This window comes from Dendrobates tinctorius, unplaced genomic scaffold, assembly GCF_039654945.1.
Source record: "Dendrobates tinctorius isolate UK_male_01 unplaced genomic scaffold, ASM3965494v1 ptg000086l, whole genome shotgun sequence".
NCBI classification, from domain to species: Eukaryota; Metazoa; Chordata; class Amphibia; order Anura; family Dendrobatidae; genus Dendrobates; species Dendrobates tinctorius.
Window position 1 is genome coordinate 13,056,036 of NW_027361754.1, and position 21,301 is coordinate 13,077,336.

The 21,301-nt window shown below is 44.7% G+C and overlaps 1 protein-coding gene across 3 annotated transcripts in view; it reads left to right on the forward strand.

The window, feature by feature from the left end:
• MASP2 (MBL associated serine protease 2) overlaps positions 1–21,301 on the forward strand; it is a 127,546-nt gene that overhangs the window by 12,452 nt on the left and 93,793 nt on the right. For 2 of the 3 annotated variants that reach the window (XM_073585073.1, XM_073585072.1), the window contains exons 3-4: positions 4,222–4,399; positions 5,383–5,514. In XM_073585073.1, the coding sequence (XP_073441174.1) occupies positions 4,222–4,399; positions 5,383–5,514 (310 nt within the window). Of the gene's footprint in view, positions 1–4,221; positions 4,400–5,382; positions 5,515–16,139; positions 16,300–21,301 lie in introns of those variants that run through there. The other variant, XM_073585074.1, reaches the window with a different exon arrangement.

Here is a 21,301-nt window from a genome sequence, read left to right on the forward strand (position 1 = left end):
TTGACGGATTTGACTAGGAAGGGTGCTGATGTGCTGAATTGGTCTCCGGAGGCTGTTTCTTCCTTTCAGGAGCTGAAGCGAAGATTCACTTCTGCTCCGGTTTTGCGGCAACCTGATGTCTCACTCCCGATTCTGGTGGAGGTGGACGCTTCTGAGATTGGTGCAGGAGCGGTGTTGTCCCAAAAAGATCCTGTGACATCTAAAATGAATCCTTGTGCTTTCTTTTCCGGAAAGTTCTCCCCATCCGAACGTAACTATGATGTGGGGAATCGGAACTGTTGGCCATGAAATGGGCATTTGAGGAGTGGAGACATTGGTTGGAGAGAGCCAAACACCAAGTCGTGGTCCTTACTGACCACAAGAATTTGATTTACCTGGAGTCGGCCAAGCGCTTGAATCCTAGACAGGCTAGGAGGGCCTTGTTTTTCACACGTTTTGATTTTGTGGTCTCTTTTCTTCCGGGCACTAAGAATGTCAAGGCAGACGCCCTCTCTAGGATTTTCCTTGCTGATTCTCCTGTTGTGACTAAGCCTGCTACCATCTTAGGCGAGGGGGTAGTTCTTTCTGCCATCTCGCCCGATTTGAGACGTGCTCTGGAAGAGTTTCAGGAGGACAAACCTGAGCGTTGTCCCAGTGGAAAGTTGTATGTTCCTGACCATTGGAGGAAGAGAGTGATGTCTGAAGTTCATTGCTCTGCATTGGCTGGTCATCCAGGTATTTTTGGTACTAGAGATCTGGTGAGTCGATCTTTTTGGTGTCCCGCCTTGTCTCGTGATGTGAGGAATTTTGTGCAGTCCTTTGGGACTTGCTCCCGGTCTAAACATTGTTCTCGCTCTAGTGGCTTGTTGATGCCTTTGCCGGTGCCCAGGAGGCCATGGACCCATATTTCAATGGATTTTATCTCTGATATGCCTGTCTCTCAGAGAATGACTGTTATTTGGGTGATTTGTGATAGATTCTCTAAGATGGTCCATCTTGTACCACTCCCTAAGTTGCCATCTTCCTCTGAGTTGGTGCCCTTGTTTTTGCAACAGGTGGTTCGCTTGCACGGGATTCCTGAGAACATTGTATCTGACAGAGGAGTTCAGTTTGTGTCTAGATTTTGGAGGACTTTCTGTTCCAAGCTGGGAATTCAGTTGTCCTTCTCCTCTGCGTTTCACCCTCAGACCAATGGGCAGACGGAGAGAACAAACCAGACTTTGGAGTCGTATTTGAGATGTTTTATTTCTGCCGATCAGGATGATTGGGTTTCATTTTTGCCCTTGGCCGAGTTTGCTTTAAATAATAGAGCTAGTTCTGCCACTTTGATGTCACCTTTTTTTTGTAACTTTGGTTTTCACCCTCGATTTTCTTCAGGGCAGGTGGAGCCTTCTGCCTGCCCAGGTGTTGACACTGTGGTGGAGAGAATGCACCAGATCTGGGACCAAGTAGTGGATAAGTTGTCTCTCTCCCAGGAAAAGGTCCAGCGGTTTTCCAACCGGTGTAGGACCGTTGGTCCCCAGTTTAAGGTGGGTGATATGGTTTGGTTGTCATCAAAAAATATCGCTATGAAGGTGGCTTCTCCTAAGATTAAGCCTAGATTTATTGGACCTTACAAGATTTTGGAGATTATTAATCCGGTCTTTTTTCGGTTGGCTCTTCCTGTCACATTTAAAATTCATAATGTGTTTCAAAAGTCCTTGTTGAAGAGGTTTGTTGAACCAGTAGTTCCTGTGGTGGCACCTCCTGACCCTTTATTGGTTGAAGGTAACATGGAATATGAGGTAGAGAAGATACTGGATTCCCGTCTGGCTAGACGGAGACTCCAGTATTTGGTTAAGTGGAAGGGTTATGGTCAGGAGGATAATTCCTGGGTCTCTGCCTCTGATATTCATGCCGAAAGATTGGTGCGTGCCTTTCATCGGGCTCACCCGGATTGCCCTGGTGGCATGGATAAGGGTTCGGTGACCCCTCCTCAAGGGGGAGGTACTGTTGTGAGTTCATTTTTCCCTTCACCATTGAGGTCTGATGAACTCCCTCCTCTAGTGAAGGAAGGTAGTGAGACTGATTACCAAACACCTGGGCAGCTAGATGATGACTGGGTGGCTGGAATTGAGGACTGGATATAAGGCTGCCGACACCCTTCTTCCTGGCTGGTGATTTTCCTGCTGGATTCTTGGAGACCAGTCTGATTCCTGCATCTCAAAGCTAAGTTTTTCTGCTCTGCTTTGTACTCTTCAGTTTTGTTTTGCCTTGTTTTTTGGGAGTTCTGCCATCCCCGGACGGGGGTGAGCTGAATTCCATTTTTGTCTCTGATCTGTTGATATTTTGCTCTGTCTTCAGAATATACCTTGAGTGCTGATATAGTCTTTTGAAGCCTAGCGACTTCAGGGCCTGTTTTTCCTATCAGTCGGTTGGCTCATTTTGATAGGGTTTTTGTGGATGGCAGACAGCAGCTTTCCTATCCTGTCCTATGTAGTTAGCTTGGGCCCCATCATTTGCTCAACCTATCTTTCTATCTGTGTTAGTGTTTTCATCTTGCTTCACCGTCATTATATGTTGGGGCTGCCTATTGCTTTGGGGTCTGCTCTGGGGCAGTTTAGTTTTTCCCCTTTCTGTCTTTAGGCTATATAGTTCTCCGGCTGTGATCGAGGGGTCTAGGGCACCGTAGGAACCCCCCACGGCTACTGCTAGTTGTTGTGGATAGGTTCAGGGGTTTGCAATCCGATAGCTGCCAACCTCTCTGGTTTTTCTGGACATAGCTGGTATTTTGTTTTTTCCTCCTTCGGTGACTCATCATAACACAGAACTGTATCATAAAGGAAAGGCACTGTCAAGAGGGTGTCACGCAAGTCTTCTTTAAAAATGGTGTGATTTGTCTCCCATATTAAATGGATTTAGTTTCTTCTGATGAAGAGGTTAATGACTCTTTCTATTCTGGTCAAAAACATGCAGCTCTATTTCAGCTGCTTCTGATCTGGTCATTACTTCTTCCTATAAAAACTGGTCAGACCTACCTTCTTTTCCCTGCTTGTGAAAGATTCGACTTGTGCTGTGTGCTAAAGTTAAGGGATTTGGAGTAGAGTTGTTGTAGTAGTGGTCTGTGATTTGCTGTAGTACATGGTGTGTTTATCTCCTGGCCCCTGTTCCTATTTAGTTTATTCCTCCCTATCTCTATCCTTATTATTTTTTGTTAGTGTTTTTGTATGATAGAGGTTTTCTGTTATCCCCGTTTTGTCTTTGTGTCTTGTTTGCCTTACATTTCTGTCCCATGGCTCATTAGGTGGGTTAGGGGATGTGTCAGTTTAACAGGAGCATAGTAAGGTCAGAGACTCGGGCCTCTCTACCTTCAAGAGTACCCCCGGGGGGGATAATTACGGTCCCAGTTCCAGGGAGGCTCACCCTTTCTTATCGAAGACAGTCACTTTCTCTAAATCCACTTCATCTGGCAGTTGGTTCCAAAGCCTTAACATGTGAATGCAGCCTAAAGGTGCCAATATACCTTATATAGCTGATAACCAAAGGCTGGCTATCTCTCCTGACTCACCCATACACATGAATGCTAAAGCTTGACTATATTATTCTACATACAGGTAAGAGGAAAAAAAAATATGGTTGCTTTTCCTTTGAACAACTTGATACCTGGCACAACAGCCAACATTTTGAAAGCTAAAAAATAAGGACATTTACGCTCCATACCAGAACAGACCCCAAAAAGGTTACTTTAAGTCATTTTGCTAAACCCTATCCCTTTTGCAGTCACGTACACTGGATTTGGCAATTAATATACATGGGTTGTGTAGGGTATTGGTGCTTAATTCAAATGAAGTGAACGGAGCTTGACTCCAATACCCCATAAATGTGGCACCATTTTGCAAGAAAACAACCACATTTTTTCTAGCTGTATGCAACTTAAATACTATTTTAAGAAACCAGGTAGTTGTACACCTGTTCACTTTATCTACATGGAGTAGTGGATCCGAGTGTGTAATTTAAAAACTTAGCTATACCTACTGCACTGAGAGTGTATAGTATGGACACCAAAGAGAGAAGCCCTGTGTCATTCTCCGGTCCCATCTGGCCTGGCATTGATTTTGACCACAGTTTCTTCCCAGCTCCTTTGTTTTCCAGTGTGCCCATCAATAGACACATTTGCATTGCACTTATTCTTAAAAGGGGAAATTACTTATTAAACACTGATTTGCTTGCATGATACTAACAGGCAGTGCCTTCAATCTACAGCTTACATCACAGGATAAAGTGGTGGCTCATTTCTGTGGCACTGAGTCTACAGACACTGAGAAAGCCCCGGAAAATTTGCCCTACTACTCCCTGAATAATCAGATGACTGTGACTTTCATAAGTGACTTCTCCAACGAGAAAGATTTCACGGGCTTTGAGGCTTTCTACGCAGCTGAAGGTAAGGAACCAACACCTAGCTTGGTGTCATAGATAATGAAGTCCAAGGGGCAATAACAAATGTTAGAAATCTAAAAGTGCCCATTCATAAATGATTAACAGTGCAATGCGTTCCATCCCCCAACTGCAGAGCCTAGATAAAATATATATAAATTGTTGTGCAGAATTAGAACACATGGACTTCGGTGTTTCAAAAATGGCACCAAACATGGCAGCTCAGAGGTGCTGAAGTGAATGGGATCCTAATGCACTACCATACATTGTGGATGAAAGTGTTTTCTTACCAAAATTTTTCTAATCCTTTAGAACCTGTAACTTGCAGAAACTTGTCTTAATTCTGTTCAAGTCTACTGTATTCCCAAAGGCAAATCAACAAAATATGGTCTGTACCGATATTAAACAGAGATGGTAGCATAGAAACCAGTGAAACTCACCACAAAAAAAAACAAAAACTCAAGGAGGTGAGCCTATCTAAACTAGTAGAAGCTATTTGGAAATGAAAGCTTTTTTAAATTAAAAAAAAGGTCTATATCGTAGGTCTATATGGGGTTCGCATTTGCATATGTTTTTATATATGTCCAATGGATAGACCATACGTCTGTAGACTTATGTGAATTGAGCCATTATTTGTAAATGCAGCATTGGGAGTAAAAAATATATCTCTGAAGACCAGGTCAATATTAATCTTTGCTAATCCTTAGCAAAATGGGAACCCTCCCCAAAAGAAAATCTTTCAGAAATGTGAGTGAGTTTGTTTGTTGCCTCTCATCATTCCCGCAACCCTCTCCAATCTTTGGCAATGCCACAGATAATGTCCTGGCACATGGATATTTCTATTGACGGTAGCTCCATCTAGAGTAGCCATTAATTAGGTGACTTAGGTGATGACCAAAAGGCAATTTGAGGTTGAGAGACGTCTAAAGCAATGCTTGATTTTGGATAAAAAGCTAGTAATATATAATTTTGTTATCCGATTTTCTATAGATATCGACGAGTGTGAAAAACAAGATGAAGACACAGAGATATGTGACCACTTCTGCCACAATCACATTGGAGGATATTATTGCAGTTGCCGAGCTGGCTTCAAACTTCACACAGATAAGAAAACCTGTCTTGGTAAGTCATACATGACGATAAACGTCTTAAGATCTCATTGTAGAACTATTTTGAAATCAGTAATGTGTTAAGTTTAGGTTGGATACTACCAGCAGAAAATCCTACCCTGAATCTTCAGAATGATGTTTAATGCAATTAGCAGAGGGATAACCTATAAATGTACCACTGTGGCCTCCAGTTTCTCAATAACTCCATTAATGGAGAGAGCAATTATTTCAATTTATCCTTAAAGGGGTTGTCCGGGCAAAATAAAACTCTGTCCAGGGAAAATGTAAAAAAACAAAACAAAACTCCGTAATACTCAAATATCAGTACGTGCCTCGATCCAGCGAAGGCGGCTCCATGGACTGCGCAGAGACAGGAAGCGATGATGGCACCATTCCACCAGAATGCTGTAATACCTAGTGTGTTAATTTTAGGCCACGTTCACACTGTCAGTATTTGGTCAGTATTTCACATCAGTATTTGTAAGCCAAAATCAGAAGTGGAACAACCAGAGGAGAGTATAAAGGGCATGTCACACTAAGAGATATCGCTAGCAATATCGCTAAAACTTGTGACGTTATAGCGATATTGCTAGCGATATCGCTGTGTCTGATACTTACCTACGACCGCTCCCCCGCTGGTTATCGCTGATCGCGCGAGAACAGGCTGGACTGTTTCTCGTCGTCAGCTTCCTGCGGCGCTTCCTGCTGTGAAGACGAGCGACGCGTGGAGGCGGGCGGGAGGACGCAGGATCGCCTGGTGTGACAGGTAAGTAGCGATACCCGTCCCCAGCGATGTCGCTGGTGAGATCTGCCTGTGTGGCAGTTCACTAGCGACCACTTAGCGATGTACCAGCGATCCTGACCGCGTCATATCACTGGTCGGGATCGCTGGTACATCACTAAGTGTGACAGTACCTTTATAGAAACACGTCACCGCTTCTGTATTTATCACTCACTCCTGGTTTTGCCTTACAAATACTGATGTAAAATACTGATCAAACACTGAACGTGTGAACGTGACCTTAGTTATTTTGTACTGCTCCACGCCAGCTATGAACTTTGCATTTTGCCCAACCACTTTTTTTTATATCTGTAAATTGTTACTAATGATTTATACATTTTTAACAAATAAAGATAAGTCAGGACAAACTTTTACAGTACAAAACAGAGGAAATAAGGAGAATAACAATGACTCTCCAACCAAACTACAGTATAAGCATTAACAAGTTATTAAACATGTAACCTTAAGGAAATGTGCACACGCTGCGGATTAGGTGCGTATTCATCCGCGCGGATTTTGTAAACTCCGCAGGTCAAAATACCTGCGGTTTTACCTGCGGATTGCTCTGCGGTTTTGCCCTGCGGTTTTTCATCTCCTCAATGGAGGAGATGGCAAACCGCAGGGGAATCCGCAGAAAGAATTGACATGTCAATTCTTTCTGCGGATTGAAAACTGCGGAAAATTCCGCACCATCTGCATTGCGGTTTTTGATTTCCATAGGGAATCATGGTACTGTACACCGCAGCAAAAACTGCTGCGGGTCCGCAGCGGCCAAAACCGCTGCAGAACCGCAGCAAAATCCGCAGCGTGTGCACACAGCCTTAATTTTACGAACAAAAAGACAGGACACACACCATAAGGAAAGGAAGGGAAGAAAGCAAGTACCAGAGGGAGGGAGGATCAAGCATTCAAGTACTGACTTACTCAATGCTCTGAGCCCAGAAATAATCCCATGGAGCCAGACAGGGTCAAAATTCTCCACACTCGCATTTAGAATTGCTGTCATATATTCCATCTTTCGGATGTCATTAATTCTATATAGTAAATGAAGGCATGACGGTGGGGAGAACTGCCTCCAGTAGAGGGCGATCAGGCACCTTGCCGCAGTGAGAATGTGCAATAGTAATTTAGCTGACTTTTTCCCCATCCCTTTAGGGGTGAGATTTAGCAGGTATATGGTCGGGTCCAGCCTCACGTCAGCAAAAAGAACCTTGGAAGTCAGCAAACCCACCTCCCTCCAAAAACTCTCAATCCCCGGACATGACTAGAAGATATGATAGAGCGTGCCCAAATCGGAGCTGCAATGCCAACACACATTTAGTATTGAGGGGTTCAGTCTTTGAAGGAGGTCAGGAGTATGATACCAGAACATCAGCATCTTATACTGATTTTCCTTGTAAAGGGTGCAAATAGATGACTTGGCCACCTTTTCCCAGATGATATGCCAGTTTTGGGGCGAGAGTTCCTTTACCAGAACAGACTCCCATTTGCAAATGTAGGAGTGTTTTGGTTGACGACCATCTTGGGGAGAACTCAGAATTTTATATATTTCTGATATTAAACCTTTGGGCGACGACCCTCTCGTACAAATCCTCTCAATGTTTGTCAGCAGAGAGACTCCCGAAGAGCCAAAAAGGGAAAAGGCAAAATGTTTAATCTGTAAGTATTCTTTATTAGTAATAGAAAATTTAGATTTGACGTCATCAAATGTAAGAAGCTACAGCGTGTCTCAGTCTACCACATCTGCAAATCTAAACTAGCCTGCAGAGGACTAATGCCCCCTTCACACTAATCGAGATCGCTAGCGAGATCGTTGCTGAGTCACAAGTTTTGTGACACAACAGTGACCTCAGCAGCGATCTCGCTGTGTGTGACACCTATCAGCGACCGGCCCCCCCAGCCGGGTATCGCTGATCATGCAGGAATGTCCTTGGCCTTTTTTTGATCGTTGGCAGCGGGAGACCATCGATCAGCGAGCTCCCAGCGCTCTAAGCAGACGCTGGGAGCTGGTTCCCAAGGTAAACAGCGGGTAACTAAGTGCGCACGTCGCTGAGTTACCCGCTGTGTACCCTGGATACCAGCGTGCTCGCGCTGGGAGCTGGTATCCAAGGTAAACAGTGGGTAATTAAGTGCCACACGCACTTAGTTACCTGCTGTTTACCTTGGATACCAGCTCCCAGCGCGAGCACACTGGTATCCAGGGTACACAGCGGGTAACTAAGCGACGCGCGCGCTTTAGTTACCCGCGTCCTCGCTGGTCCTGATCTCTGGTGAGTCTGCCTGTTTGACAGCTCACCAGCAATCATGTAGTGACACACCAGCTATCCTGACCAGGTCATATTGTTGTCGGGATCGCTGGTGCTTCGCTATGTGTAACGGGACCCTAAGGGTGGGCCATTGCATGCTCAAGACTGCTTGGCAGCAGGGTTGAAATATAAAGGAGATCATAGGCAACTTAGGAGAGGCCAAACCAAACTTCCTCATACAGGAGAGCCAGACCTCCCTCATGAATCAAACCCAATAGGGGCTTCGGAGTTACAATGGTCCTATTTAACCATAGTAGAGAATTTGGATGAATTGGCACCAAACCATAATTTCTTATTTCTGTCCACTTATTGTATGCCCAACCTGAAGCCCATGAAGGGATTCTACAAAGGTGAGCGGCCCAGTAGTATTTAATAATATCAGGGACCAATAGGCTCCCTGTGATTTAGGGGAGATGAGGACACGCTTAGAGATCCGATGGGTCCATCTTTCCAAATGAACCTCATCATAGCTGCCTCAAGAGACTTAAGCTCACTCATGGGTACCCTGACCGGCAAGGTCTCAAAATAATAAAGCAGTTTAGGAAGGAGGGCCATCTTAATAGAGAAAATCCTGCCAATTAATGAAAGCGAGAGCGGTTTCCATTTGTTCAACAATCTCTTTAAATCATTCAGAAGTGGTGGAAAATTAGCATTAAATAGATTACCATAAGAGGAAGATAGATTAACCCCCAGATATTTAATAGTCTCAGCTTTCCATCTGAATTTAAAATTTAATTTTAAGTGATCCAGTACATCAGGGGGAATTTTTAATGGGAGGGCCTCTGTTTTTGAAGTGTTCAGCTTATACCTCGATAATTCCCCATATTTTTTAAGATCCTCCATCAGGTTAGGCAGTTTAATATGTAGATTGGTCAGGGTCAAACGGACATCATCAGCAAATAAGGAAATCTTAAACATCTTATCACATACTTCTACCTCTGATAAGTTTGGATTTTGTCTAATCATCGCCGCTAGCGGCTCTATGCATAAAACGTATAACAGGGGCGATAAAGGGCAGCCTTGCGGGTCCCATTTGATATTTTAAATGAAGGAGAAGTGAAAAAAGGAAGCCTAATAGAGGCAGAAGGGGTGCTATACAATTACTCCAATAGCTGACAAAAAAGGGCCAGAAAAGCCAAAAGCCTTCAGTGTTTCAAAACAAAAAAAAAGGACTAAATTTAATATAACAGATTGTAATTTACTTTTATTAGCAACATCAATTAGGTCTATCGCCCTTCTAGTGTTGTCTCCCCCCTGCCGGTTAGGGACGAAACCCACCTGATCCTTGTTGATAAGTTGGGGAAGCCAGCAGTTCAATCTATTAGCTAGTAAGTGGGTGAATATTTTAAAATCAGAATTTAACAACGCTATTAGGCGATAATTTGAACAGTCCAAAGGTTCCTTCTCCGATTTTGGGAATAAGAACCAAGTAGGAATGTGCTAGTGTACCTGGCATGGGGGAGCCCTCAAGAAAAGAATTAAAGAGTTTGACCATAGGAGGAGAGGGCTCCTCTGCAAAGGTTTTATAGTACAAATATGTCAGCCCATCTGGGCTGGGAGATTTACCCAAGGGAAGGTCCCTCAAGATGTCCAGAACCTCCTCCCATGTCCCACTCTGATTGAAAGACAACAAGGCATCATTAGGGAGAATTGGAAGGTTTAAATTTGATAAAAACTGACACAATGCCCCAATTCTATCGGACCTATTTATAAAGATAGTGTCTTGTAAGTTATATAGGTAGTTTACTATAGAATTTATAGAATGAGTCTGAGATTGCAGTTGGATCATAATGGATCGTGCTGTCACTATTTCTCAGAGCCTGGGGTGAGAATTCAAGGCTCTAAGCTTCAACAATCTGGCCAAAAGTGTGTGAGCTTTGTTTCCTTTTTTTGCAGTACTTTTATTTAGTATAAAGAAGGAGTTTTTCAACCCTACGTAGTCCTAGGTCCTTCAATTTGTTTCTAAGCATCACAACCTTATTTAAAGTCCTCACTGAAGGTGAGGCCACCAACTTGCACTTCTCTCTTGATAATTGAGAAGTTAATTTCTCAAATTCAGCTTTAAAATTTATTTTTAATCTAGAACCCTCCTTAATACAGTACCCCCACATGACGGCCTTATGAGCCTCCCATAGAACTGAAGGGAAGAAACCGAGCCCTCATTCAAATGGAAAAAATCAGAGAGATGGTTCAACAAAGTCTTCCGAATTCTCGGATCCTTTATTAGAAGCTCATTCAACCGCTAGTGACACACCCTGGAAATCGGTTGAGTGGATTTAAGGTTTAAGGCTGGTTTCACACTTGCGTTGTTTTGCGCTGCGTTTTTGCGCATACATTTTGTTCCTATACTTAACATGGGTGCGCATAATCATGCGTTTGTACGCGTTTGTATGCTCATGCAGTTTTTTGCAGTGTGAGCCCGGGCGCACAAAATGCATTCTGTTGCATTTTTTGTGCGTCCGACCTGGCTCAAAAAAACGCATGGGCACGCAATGCGCACAAAATTCACCCAAAAACACATTATAGTCTATGGGAGTGCTGGTCATGCATGGTCATGCGCACGTGAGCGCAAAAAAAACGCATGCTTTTTTTGTAAAAACAATACGCAAAAAAACAAGAAACGCATAAAAACGCATGATGTGTTTTTTATGCACGTTTGCGCTGCACACGCAGCGCAGCGCAAAAAAGCACAAATGTGAAAGTAGCCTTAAACCACCGAGGTATGATCAGACCAGGTGATGTGACCCAACTCTGCCTTCACCATCATCCTAAGAGTTGGAATATTTGCAAAAAAATAGTTTATTCTAGAATGGGTACGATGAGGGGGAGAGTAGAAGGAAAAGTTTTGTCCTTAGGGTGATCTACTCTTCACAAGTCAAACAAGGAGTTAGTCCTGATTAATTTTCTAAAGTCCCTCGGCAGATTGATCAGGTTTTGTGGTGGGGGTTTACCACTTATAGAGAATCTATCAAATTGTTCCGAGAAAGGGATATTGAAGTCTCCACCCACCAGCAAGGGTGCCAGCAGTAGTTTTTAAATCAGGGAAAAAACCCTTTTCAGAAATTTCAGCTGACCTGAATTTGGAGTGTAAATATTACATAGAATGATAGGCCTACCTCTCAAAGAAGCCTCCAGTACAACATCTGCACTCAGGGTCAATGTGTGCTTTGTTCACTTGCAGACTACAACCCAAGGAAATCAAGATGGTCACTCCCCCTCTCTTATTATTTGAGAATGCAGAATGTGACACGGGAAAGAAGCCGGACGAGAACCTGAAGGAGCCTGTGTTATCAAAATGTGTCTCCTGAAGGAAGGCGATATCAGCCTTTTGGGACTTCAACTCCTGTAGGGCAAGCCTCCTCTTTTAGGGGCGTTTTGTCCCTTGACGTTTAAATATAGTATGCGTATCATTTGTGATTGTAAAGAGTACTCACATGCATATGATCACTAAGAGCCAAAACCACTCTCACCCCCCCTCGACAAGCAACACTGGACCCTCTCCTCCAGGATATTTTGCAAGTGGAGTTCCGGAACTTACAAACGGGTGATTGGAAAAGGAGTAGGTAGTGGGGGAGACAAGGACAACAAAGAACATAAAGAGAAAAAAAATCAATGTAAGTAAATAAAGCACCATATTTCCCAGGAGTAACAAGCCTGGTCTGTGGCCGACCTTGTGGAAAATGGCAAGCCCACAAAGTTACTAATACACAGCTGCCACAGAAAAAAATTCTCAGGGAGACGTAGCCCACTGCCTAAACCACGAAAGGGGAAAACAACAATAAATGAGCAATCCTCTGACAAAGGGCCAAACAGGGCTCCCCCAGGCATATAACATCATCATTTTACAGGTCACCCTTTTAAAGAGGGTGAAAAGAGAAACAGCTATTAAATGGTTATGAAATCCTATAGAAATGAGCCTGCAGCGGCTAATACATTTAAAGAGTCTTAAACAGTTGTCAAAACCAAGTTTTGCATTATTTATGAGGAAAAAATGTGAAAAGTAGTGAAGAAAGAAAAAAGTTCCATCCATGAAATCAGCAAAGACCCATTGTCCCCCTCTTTTCTCTTCCGTATCTCCGACGATCCTTCCTTCCTTCCGTCTGGGTCCGAGGCGGACTTGCCAGGACAGGGATGTCCCAATCTGAAATCTTGGGGACCTGGAATTCCAATTTCTCACAAAAGGATGGCCTATCTTCCAGTGAGCGCAGAGTCACTGACACACCCTCTCTCCGGGCAGTTAAAGCAAAGGGAACCCCCACCTATAGGGAATGTTGAGATTCTTCAGAGTGGACAATAAAGGCAGGAGGAGTCTCCTGTTTTGTAAATTTATGCGAGATAGGTCCGGGAGTAATTGAATGTCGGTGTCCTGTTACAAAATCTCCTTCAGGGTCCTGGCATTCTTCATAATCCTCTCCTTAATTTCAAAGTCGTGAAGACAGCAAATAATGCTGTAAGGCCTTATGTGCCCTGTCAAATTTAAAGGAAGTGGAGACCGGATCGCCTAAGATGGAGGTGGGTCGCCCTCCCAGGGCTGCGGGGTACTCGGTACCGGGCCGATGTCAGGGGAACATGTCACAGCAGCGGTGACCCGGACCGTGGCCCTGGGCACCCAAGTCAATGGCGGAATGTATATGTAGTTAATGAAATTGAATAGTTTGTGCCGCCACCTGTGGTGCTCGGCAAGGGAGGTGTTAAGCCGACGCTGCAGACAGATCCTCTGGGACAGATGGTATGATGCAGCAGTGATGGTATAGCCCTTCACAGGCAGGGCTGATGTCCCAGGGCAGTGTAGTTGTAATGGTTGTGGAAAGGCGCAGGCAGTGTAAAGGATGGTACCCAGATGTAGCGGTGCTGAGTGGGTTGGCGCGAGAATGAATGGAGGACACCGAGGCTTACAGTTCCAAAGCTTTACTCACAGTCTGCGGTACACAAGGGTGCCTGCCTGCGGGCCATGTCCTCCGGGTCAGAGACTCAGCCAACCTCCAGGCCAGATGGAAAGCTCCTCTCCAACACTCTGCCAACATGTACCTATCCTGAACAACTCCTCTATTGCGCCTTAAAGTGTGAAGAGCTCCAGTACCGTGGTCCTCTGGAGTTCCTCCTGTCCGATGTTCCTAACAATTCTACTCGTATGGCAGACAGCTGTAGCCTCTCTCGGGGACTCCTTTCTCCGGAGTCCTGGCTCTCGATTCAATTGCTGTTGTGCCCCAAGTCTTGGTTGGGAGTAGTGCATTTACAACCAACTACTCCACCGGTGTCTGTTGCAGAACCATAAGTGTCCATACAACCTCGGGGACCGGGCCCCGGCCTTGCGCTGAGAACCTATAGGCAGGGTTCCTCTTCCAACCCACGTTTCCTCTCTGTTCTCCTACTCCTTCGTTCCGTACTGATCCTTCTCTCTCTTATGGAAGCTTAGGTTGCAGTTCTACGTCTTTCTCCTTCTGTTCCTTTCCCGTGCCAGCTGGCTCAGATCACTGAGGCAGCTGCAGCACTCCTTCCTCCATCCCTCCTTCCAGGGATCCTCACTCCTGTCTCAGTGACTACCCACCAGACCTTCTGTCAGACTGAACCTGTAATCCTACACTTTCCCTCTCTTTTATATATCTCAACTCCACCCACCTCCCAGCACATCCAATGTTCCAAGCAGGGAACCACCAGAGGTGCTCTGCTACTCTCTAAGCACTGAGCTGCAATGTGGTTATGCAGAACTACCCTGTTGTGTGGGGTGCGAGTGTTGGAGCGTGGAAAGGAGTTCCCACCTTACCTGGATGGTGGGGCACTACACCTTAGGAGAAGGTGCAGTACCTCTGTGGCGACTGAACCTCAGGAGCGCCACAGAGGCAAATATTTCCTGTAGAATTATTTTAACATTTTCCTGGCCAACCGATTCAGGGACTTCCCTCACTCTAATGTTATGCCTCCTGCCCCTGTGATCCAAGACCTCTACTTGAACGTGCAGGTCTTCAACCACCTTCTGCTGCATTATAGATGTCTGGTGCAAATCATCCACATGGGATCTGATTTCATCATGCTTTCCTACCAAAAAGCTGCCCGCCAAAAGCTGCAGGTCCTGTTGCATACATGCAATTTCTGACCTGCATGCATCTTTGACCTCCGATATTAATGCTTTAAAGTCCTCCCTTGAAGGGAAACGAGAGAGAAACTTCAGCCACTGTTGGCGGTAAGATGATCGTGTGGGAGCCCACCCTCGTCATCAGAGGACCCCTCTAAATAATCGCTTCCATCCTCAGTACAGGTATTACTAGGGGTTAACTTAGCAGGTTCTCTATGAGGGGCAGAGACCCTTTTATTTCCCTGAGTGCCATTCCCCTCCTTATGAGACCCTGTGTGGGTAATCTGTTGTAAGGAAACTTTAAGTTGAGGCTGATCAGGTGGGGGAGGAAAATGGCTTCTCCTCACAGCTTGCTACACAGCGCCCGGGACCGCAGTGTGATGGCCAGGAGAAGAGGATTCTTGCAATAATCCAGCAGGGGAGCGCAACTTTGGGGTATCATTTTGGTGTGTCACTATATCCCCAGGAGGCCCAGCATCACCATGGCCAAAAAACCTCACACCAGTCTCCTTAGAAGCAACCCCAGCATTCTCCGTACACTCCTGAACTGCCTCCTCCATGAGGCAAGATGGCACCCGGACTCCATTGGTACCCTGATCCAGGAGGAGGAAGGCGCCAGGGCCGTCGGGGGACCCACAGACACCACTCCAGACAGCAGTGGGTTCCTGGATCTCCTGGGGCCCATCCAGTAAGGTATTGAAGTGCCGGTGCAGGGTCCTTCTGCCTAAAGTCTGATGTGCCTGGCGTGAGCTACGCAGCCACACGACCGTTCATGCTGGCATCTGGACACACCCCATGCCCAACCACTTTAAGGTCCGTTTAGAAGGGTCAATAATTGAACAAGCATTCATGAGAACACGTGTTCACAAAAAACATGAAGCGCAAAATGCTAGTCCATCAGCTTATTGGAACGTTCATAGAGACATAAAAATCATACTTGTCCGCAGCTCAACATCCCGTGTAAACATAGGCTCTGCTGCCAACAATACGACTACCGTTTGAAAACAGAATAATTGTATTAATGATTGCTCAGTAACTATAGTTTGCATCAGCCTATGTTAAATGACCAGCTGTCGCTCTGAATATAGATGATCGGCATTACTTTATGGGCTCTATAAATAGGCTTTTATACAGAAGGTATAAGTGATTTCAATAGGTCTAAAAGTGTCAAAGATGACATCTTACCCAGACAGAAGGTGAGGTACAGGGAGTTTTATTAGGGCCTTAATATGATCTTACTGAATTTAAAGGGATAGTTTTCCGAAAGAATCCCCCTAATACTTGACTTGCTATAAATTAATGAATATATAGGAATAATTACTAATACTTAATTTGTTATACATAAATGAATACACATGAGTCAACATTGGGTAATTAGAGTGCAAATAGGGCATCAACTTTTTTCAAACTTTTTTTTTAAAGGGACAGTTAGGGGCATGGCTCACACCCCTGACTATTGTCATTTTTTTGTCTTATAGAGCAGTAAAATTCCTTCAAACAAGTAAGAAAGTGTCAGAACTGACGCCAAACTTTGCAAACCTTCAATAGACAACCATTCCAATCTGCGGAAAGCATGTCTCACAATTATGAGATCACATCTTTTACTATTACCACTATATAATAAATAATCTGATTATAGTTTGTGTATTTATTTTGCTTAATAGTATACACCTCTCCTTCAGACTTCTCAAACTATTCATACATGTGATAAAGCATTGATGCACTGCAGAGGAGGCTGTCAATCAGTTGTCATACGTGTTTACAGACACCGCTTTCAGTGCTGTGAGCAGTAACAGTAATTGCTCTGGAGTTGCCTGCATTGCTGAAAGCCGGTGGTTATCAGGGAAAAAAAAAAGTTAAATTTCCTTTTGCTTTTGTGACTTTTCAAAGATTTTATGAGTTTTCTTGCTGAAAAGCATTGATGAATCAGCACCTAAATGTCCACTTTTTATTACATAACTAGCTGAAGAACTCGGCGCTGCCCGGGCATAGTAATTAACTATGGTTAGTTATAACAAATTATAATGATTATATCTATATATATATAAAGCTGAGTGTATAGCCCGCCCACGCCGCATAGCCACATTCACTATAATATCCCACATCATCCCGTTAGCCAGGGCTGCCCGACTACTACCACTAATATCTCACATCGTGCCATCAGCCAGAGCCACCGGACTACTAATATCCCACATCATCCCGTCAAAGCCACCGGACTACTACCCCTAATATCCCACATCATCCCATCAGCCATAGCCACCAGACAACTACCACTAATATCCCACATCATCCCGTCAGAGCCACCAGACAACTACCACTAATATCCCACATCATCCCTTCAGCCAGAGCCACCGGACTACTACCCCTAATATTCCACATCATCCTGTCACAGCCGCTGGTCTACTACCCCTAATATGCCACATCATCCCGTCAGCAAGAGCCACCAGACTACTACCCCTAATATCCCACATCATCTCGTCAGCCTGGGGTCAGAACCAGAGCGCTGAGTGGAATGGCCCTAACTTCCATACCAGTGATCCCTTTAATTGAAGCCTGGGGTGAGAATCAGAGCGCTGAGGGATTTACCCTAACTTCCATACCGGAGATCCCTTTAAGAGAGGCCTGGGGTCAGAACCAGAGCACAGAGTGGATTTGCCCTCACTTCCATACCAGGGATCCTTTTAAGAGGGGCCTGGAGTCAGAACCACAGCACTGAGTGGAATGGTACTAACTTCCATACCGGGGATCCCTATAAGAGAGGCCTTGGGTCAAAACCAAAGCACTGGATGGATTTGCCCTGACTTCCATACCAATGATCCCTTTAATAGAGGCCTGGGGTCAGTACCAGAGCATTTGAAGGCAATTGCCCTGACTCATATACCAGGGATCCCTTTAAGAGAGCCTGGGGTCAGAACCAGAACGCTGAGTGGAATTGCCCTAATTTCCATACTGGGGATCCCTTTAAGAGAGTCCTGTCATCAGAACCAAAGCACTGGATGGATTTGCCCTGACTTCCATAACAATGATCCCTTTAAGTGAGGCCTGGGGTCAGAATCAGAGCGCTGAGGGATTTGCCCTAACTTCCATACCAGAGATCCCTTTAAGAGATGCCTGGGGTCAGTACCAAAGCGCAGAGTGAATTTGCCCTCACTTCCATACCAATGATCCCTTTAAGAGACCCTGGGGGGGTCAGAACCACAGAGCTGAGTGGAACGGTCCTAATTCCATACCAATGATCCCTTTAAGAGAGGCCTGGGGACAGTATCAGAGCGCTGAGGGATTTGCCCTAACATCCATACTGGAGATCCCTTTAAGAGGGAAGATGTGCCTATGGGATGGAGGATGTGTGATTGGTATATGGGCACGGGAGGGGGTGAGTCATTTCTGTCATGTGCTCTCTGCTCCTTTCTGGGGGGCAGACCATTAATGGCTGGGAGCTTATGCTCCCAGGGATGCTAGATTTTTCCCACCCAGTCAGTGTCTGCTGAGGTGTTGTGGAATGGGAAAACTGTTGCTCATAGCAACCAATCACAGCTCAGCTTCATTTAAACAGCTCTGGTGAAATGAAAGATGCTTAGTGATTGTTTGCAAAGAAAACTGTTGCTCATAGCAACCATTCACAACTCAGCTTCTTTTAACCCCTTTCTGACATCAGATGTACTATCCCGTCCATGGGACCCGGGCCCCTATGCCCATGGACGGGATAGTACGTCTAGCGCGATCAGCAGCGCCCACGTGGTGAGCGCCGCTGATCTCGGCCGGGTGTCAGCTGATTATCACAGCTGACACCCGGCACAATGTGTCAGGGGCTGTCACGGACCGCCCCTGACACATTAACCCCTTGCACACCGCAATCAAACATGATCGCGGTGTATCGGGGGTTTAAGGGAAGCATCGGCAGGGAGGGGGCTCCCTCCGTGCTTCCCTGAGCCCCCCACAGCAGCGCAATGTACAGCAGGCCCCCGAATCCAAGATGGTGATGGCGGCCTTCGGGGGCCTGCAGGGAGCTGGCTTCCTCAGTGCCTGCAAAGCGCAGGCATGAGGAAGTCTGCAGTAGTGCCTGTGACAGATCGCTGATCTGTTACAGTGATCTGTGATGTGACAGATCAGCGATCTGTCACAGGACAGTGAAGTCCCACCTGGGACTATGTAATAAAGTTAAAAAAAATAAAAAAAAGTGTTAAAATAATTTTAAAAAAATCGCCAAATAAATTAGAAAAAAATAAAAAATATTCCCCCAATAAATCCATTTTTTTGAAAAAAAAGCAAAAAAAAAAACAATAAAAGTACACATATTAGGTATCGCCGCGTCCGTAACGACCCGCCCTATAAAACTGTCCCATTAGTTAACCCCTTTAGCAAACCCCTTAAAAAATAAAAATAAAAAACGAAGCAAAAAATAATGATTTATTATCATACCGCTAAACAAAAAGTGTAATAACGCGCGATCAAAAAGATGCATATAAATATCCATGGTACCGCTGAAAACGTCATCTTGTCCCGCAAAAAACGAGCCACCATACAGCATCATCAGCGAAAAAATAAAAAAGTTATAGCTCACAGAATAAAGTGATGCAAAAATAATTATTTTTTATATAAAAGTTTTCATTGCATAAAACCACCAAAACATAAAAAAATGACCTAAATGAGGTATTGCTGTAACCGTACTGACCCAAAGAATAAAATCGCCTTATCAATTTTAAGAGGGAAGATGTATACGCACCCCCCCCAAAAGAAATTCATGAAACGCTGGTTTTTGTTCATTCTGCGTCCCAAAAATCGGAATAAAAAGCGATCAAAAAATGTCATGTGCCCAAAAATGGTACCAATAAAAACGTCAACTCGTCCCGCAAAAAATAAGACCTCACATGACTCGGTAGGTCAAAATATGGAAAAATTATAGCTCTCAATATGTGGTGATGCAAAAACTATTTTTACAATAAAAAGCGTCTTTTAGCGTGCGACAGCTGCAAAACATAAAAACCGCCATAAATAGTAAATCAAACCCCCCGTTATCACCCCCTTAGTTAGGGAAAAATAATAAACTTAAAAGAAAATGTATTTATTTCCATTTTCCCATTAGGGTTAGGGCTAGGGTTAGGGCTAGGGTTAGGGTTAGGGCTAGGGTTAGGGCTAGGGTTAGGGCTGAGATTAGGGTTAGGGGTGTGTTGGCGTTAGGGTTGGAGTTAGAATTGGGGGGTTTCCACTGTTTGGGCACATCAGGGGCTCTCCTAATGCAACATGGCGTCTGATCTCAATTCCAGCCAATTCTGAGTTGAAAAAGTCAAATGGTGCTCCTTCCCTTCCAAGCTCTGCCATGCGCCCAAACAGTGTTTTACCCCCACATGTAGGGTATCAGCCTACTCAGGACAAATTGCAAAACAACTTTTGGGGTCCAATTTCTCCTGTTACCCTTAGGAAAATAAAAAATTGGGGGCAAAAATATCATTTTTGTGGAAAAAAAATGATTTTTTTATTTTCACGTCCGAGCGTTATAAACTTCTGTGAAGCACTTGGGGGTTCAAAGTGCTCACCACACATCTAGATAAGTTCCGTAGGGGGTCTAGTGTCCAAAATGGGGTCACTTGTGGGGAGTTTCAATAGTTTAGGTACATCAGGGGCTCTCCAAACGCACATGACACCCGCAGACCATTCCATCAAAGTCTGCATTCCAAAACGTCACTACTTCCCTTCCGAGCCCCGACGTGTGTCCATACAGTAGTTTTCTCCCACATATGGGGTATCAGTGTCCTCAGGACAAATTGGACAACAACTTTTGGGGTCCAATTTCTCCTGTTACCCTTGGGAAAATGAAAAAATTGGGGACTAATTGATCATGTGTGTGGAAAAAATACGATTTTTTTATTTTCATGCCCGGGCACTATAGACTTCTGTGAAGCCCTTGGGGGTTCAAAGTGCTCACCACACATTTAGACAAGTTCCTTAGGGGTCTAGTTTCCAAAATGGGGTCATTTGTGGGGGGTTTCTACTGTTTAGGTACATTAGGGGCTCTCCAAAGGCAACATGACACCCGCAGAACATTCCCTCAAAGTCTGCATTCCAAAACGTCACTACTTCCCTTCCGAGCCCCGACGTGTGTCCATACAGTAGTTTTCTCCCATGTATGGGGCGTCAGCGTACTCAGGACAAATTAGACAACAACTTTTGTGGTTCAATTTCTCCTGTTACCCTTGGGAAAATAAAAAAATTGGGGACTAATTGATCATGTTTGTGGAAAAAATACGATTTTTTTATTTTCATGCCCTGGCATTATAAACTTCTGTGAAGCCCTTGGGGGTTCAAAGTGCTCACCTCACATCTAGATAAGTTCCGTAGGGGGTCTAGTTTCCAAAATGGGGTCATTTGTGGGGGGCTTCCACTGTTTAGGTACATTAGGGGCTCTCCAAAGGCAACATGACACCCGCAGACCATTCCATCAAAGTCTGCATTCCAAAACGTCACTACTTCCCTTCCGAGCCCCGACGTGTGCCCATACAGTAGTTTTCTCCCACATATGGGGTATCAGCATACTCAGGACAAATTGGACAACAACTTTTGGGGTCCAATTTCTCCTGGTACCCTTGGGAAAATAAAAAAAATGGTGACTAAAATATCATGTTTGTGGAAAAAATATGAATTT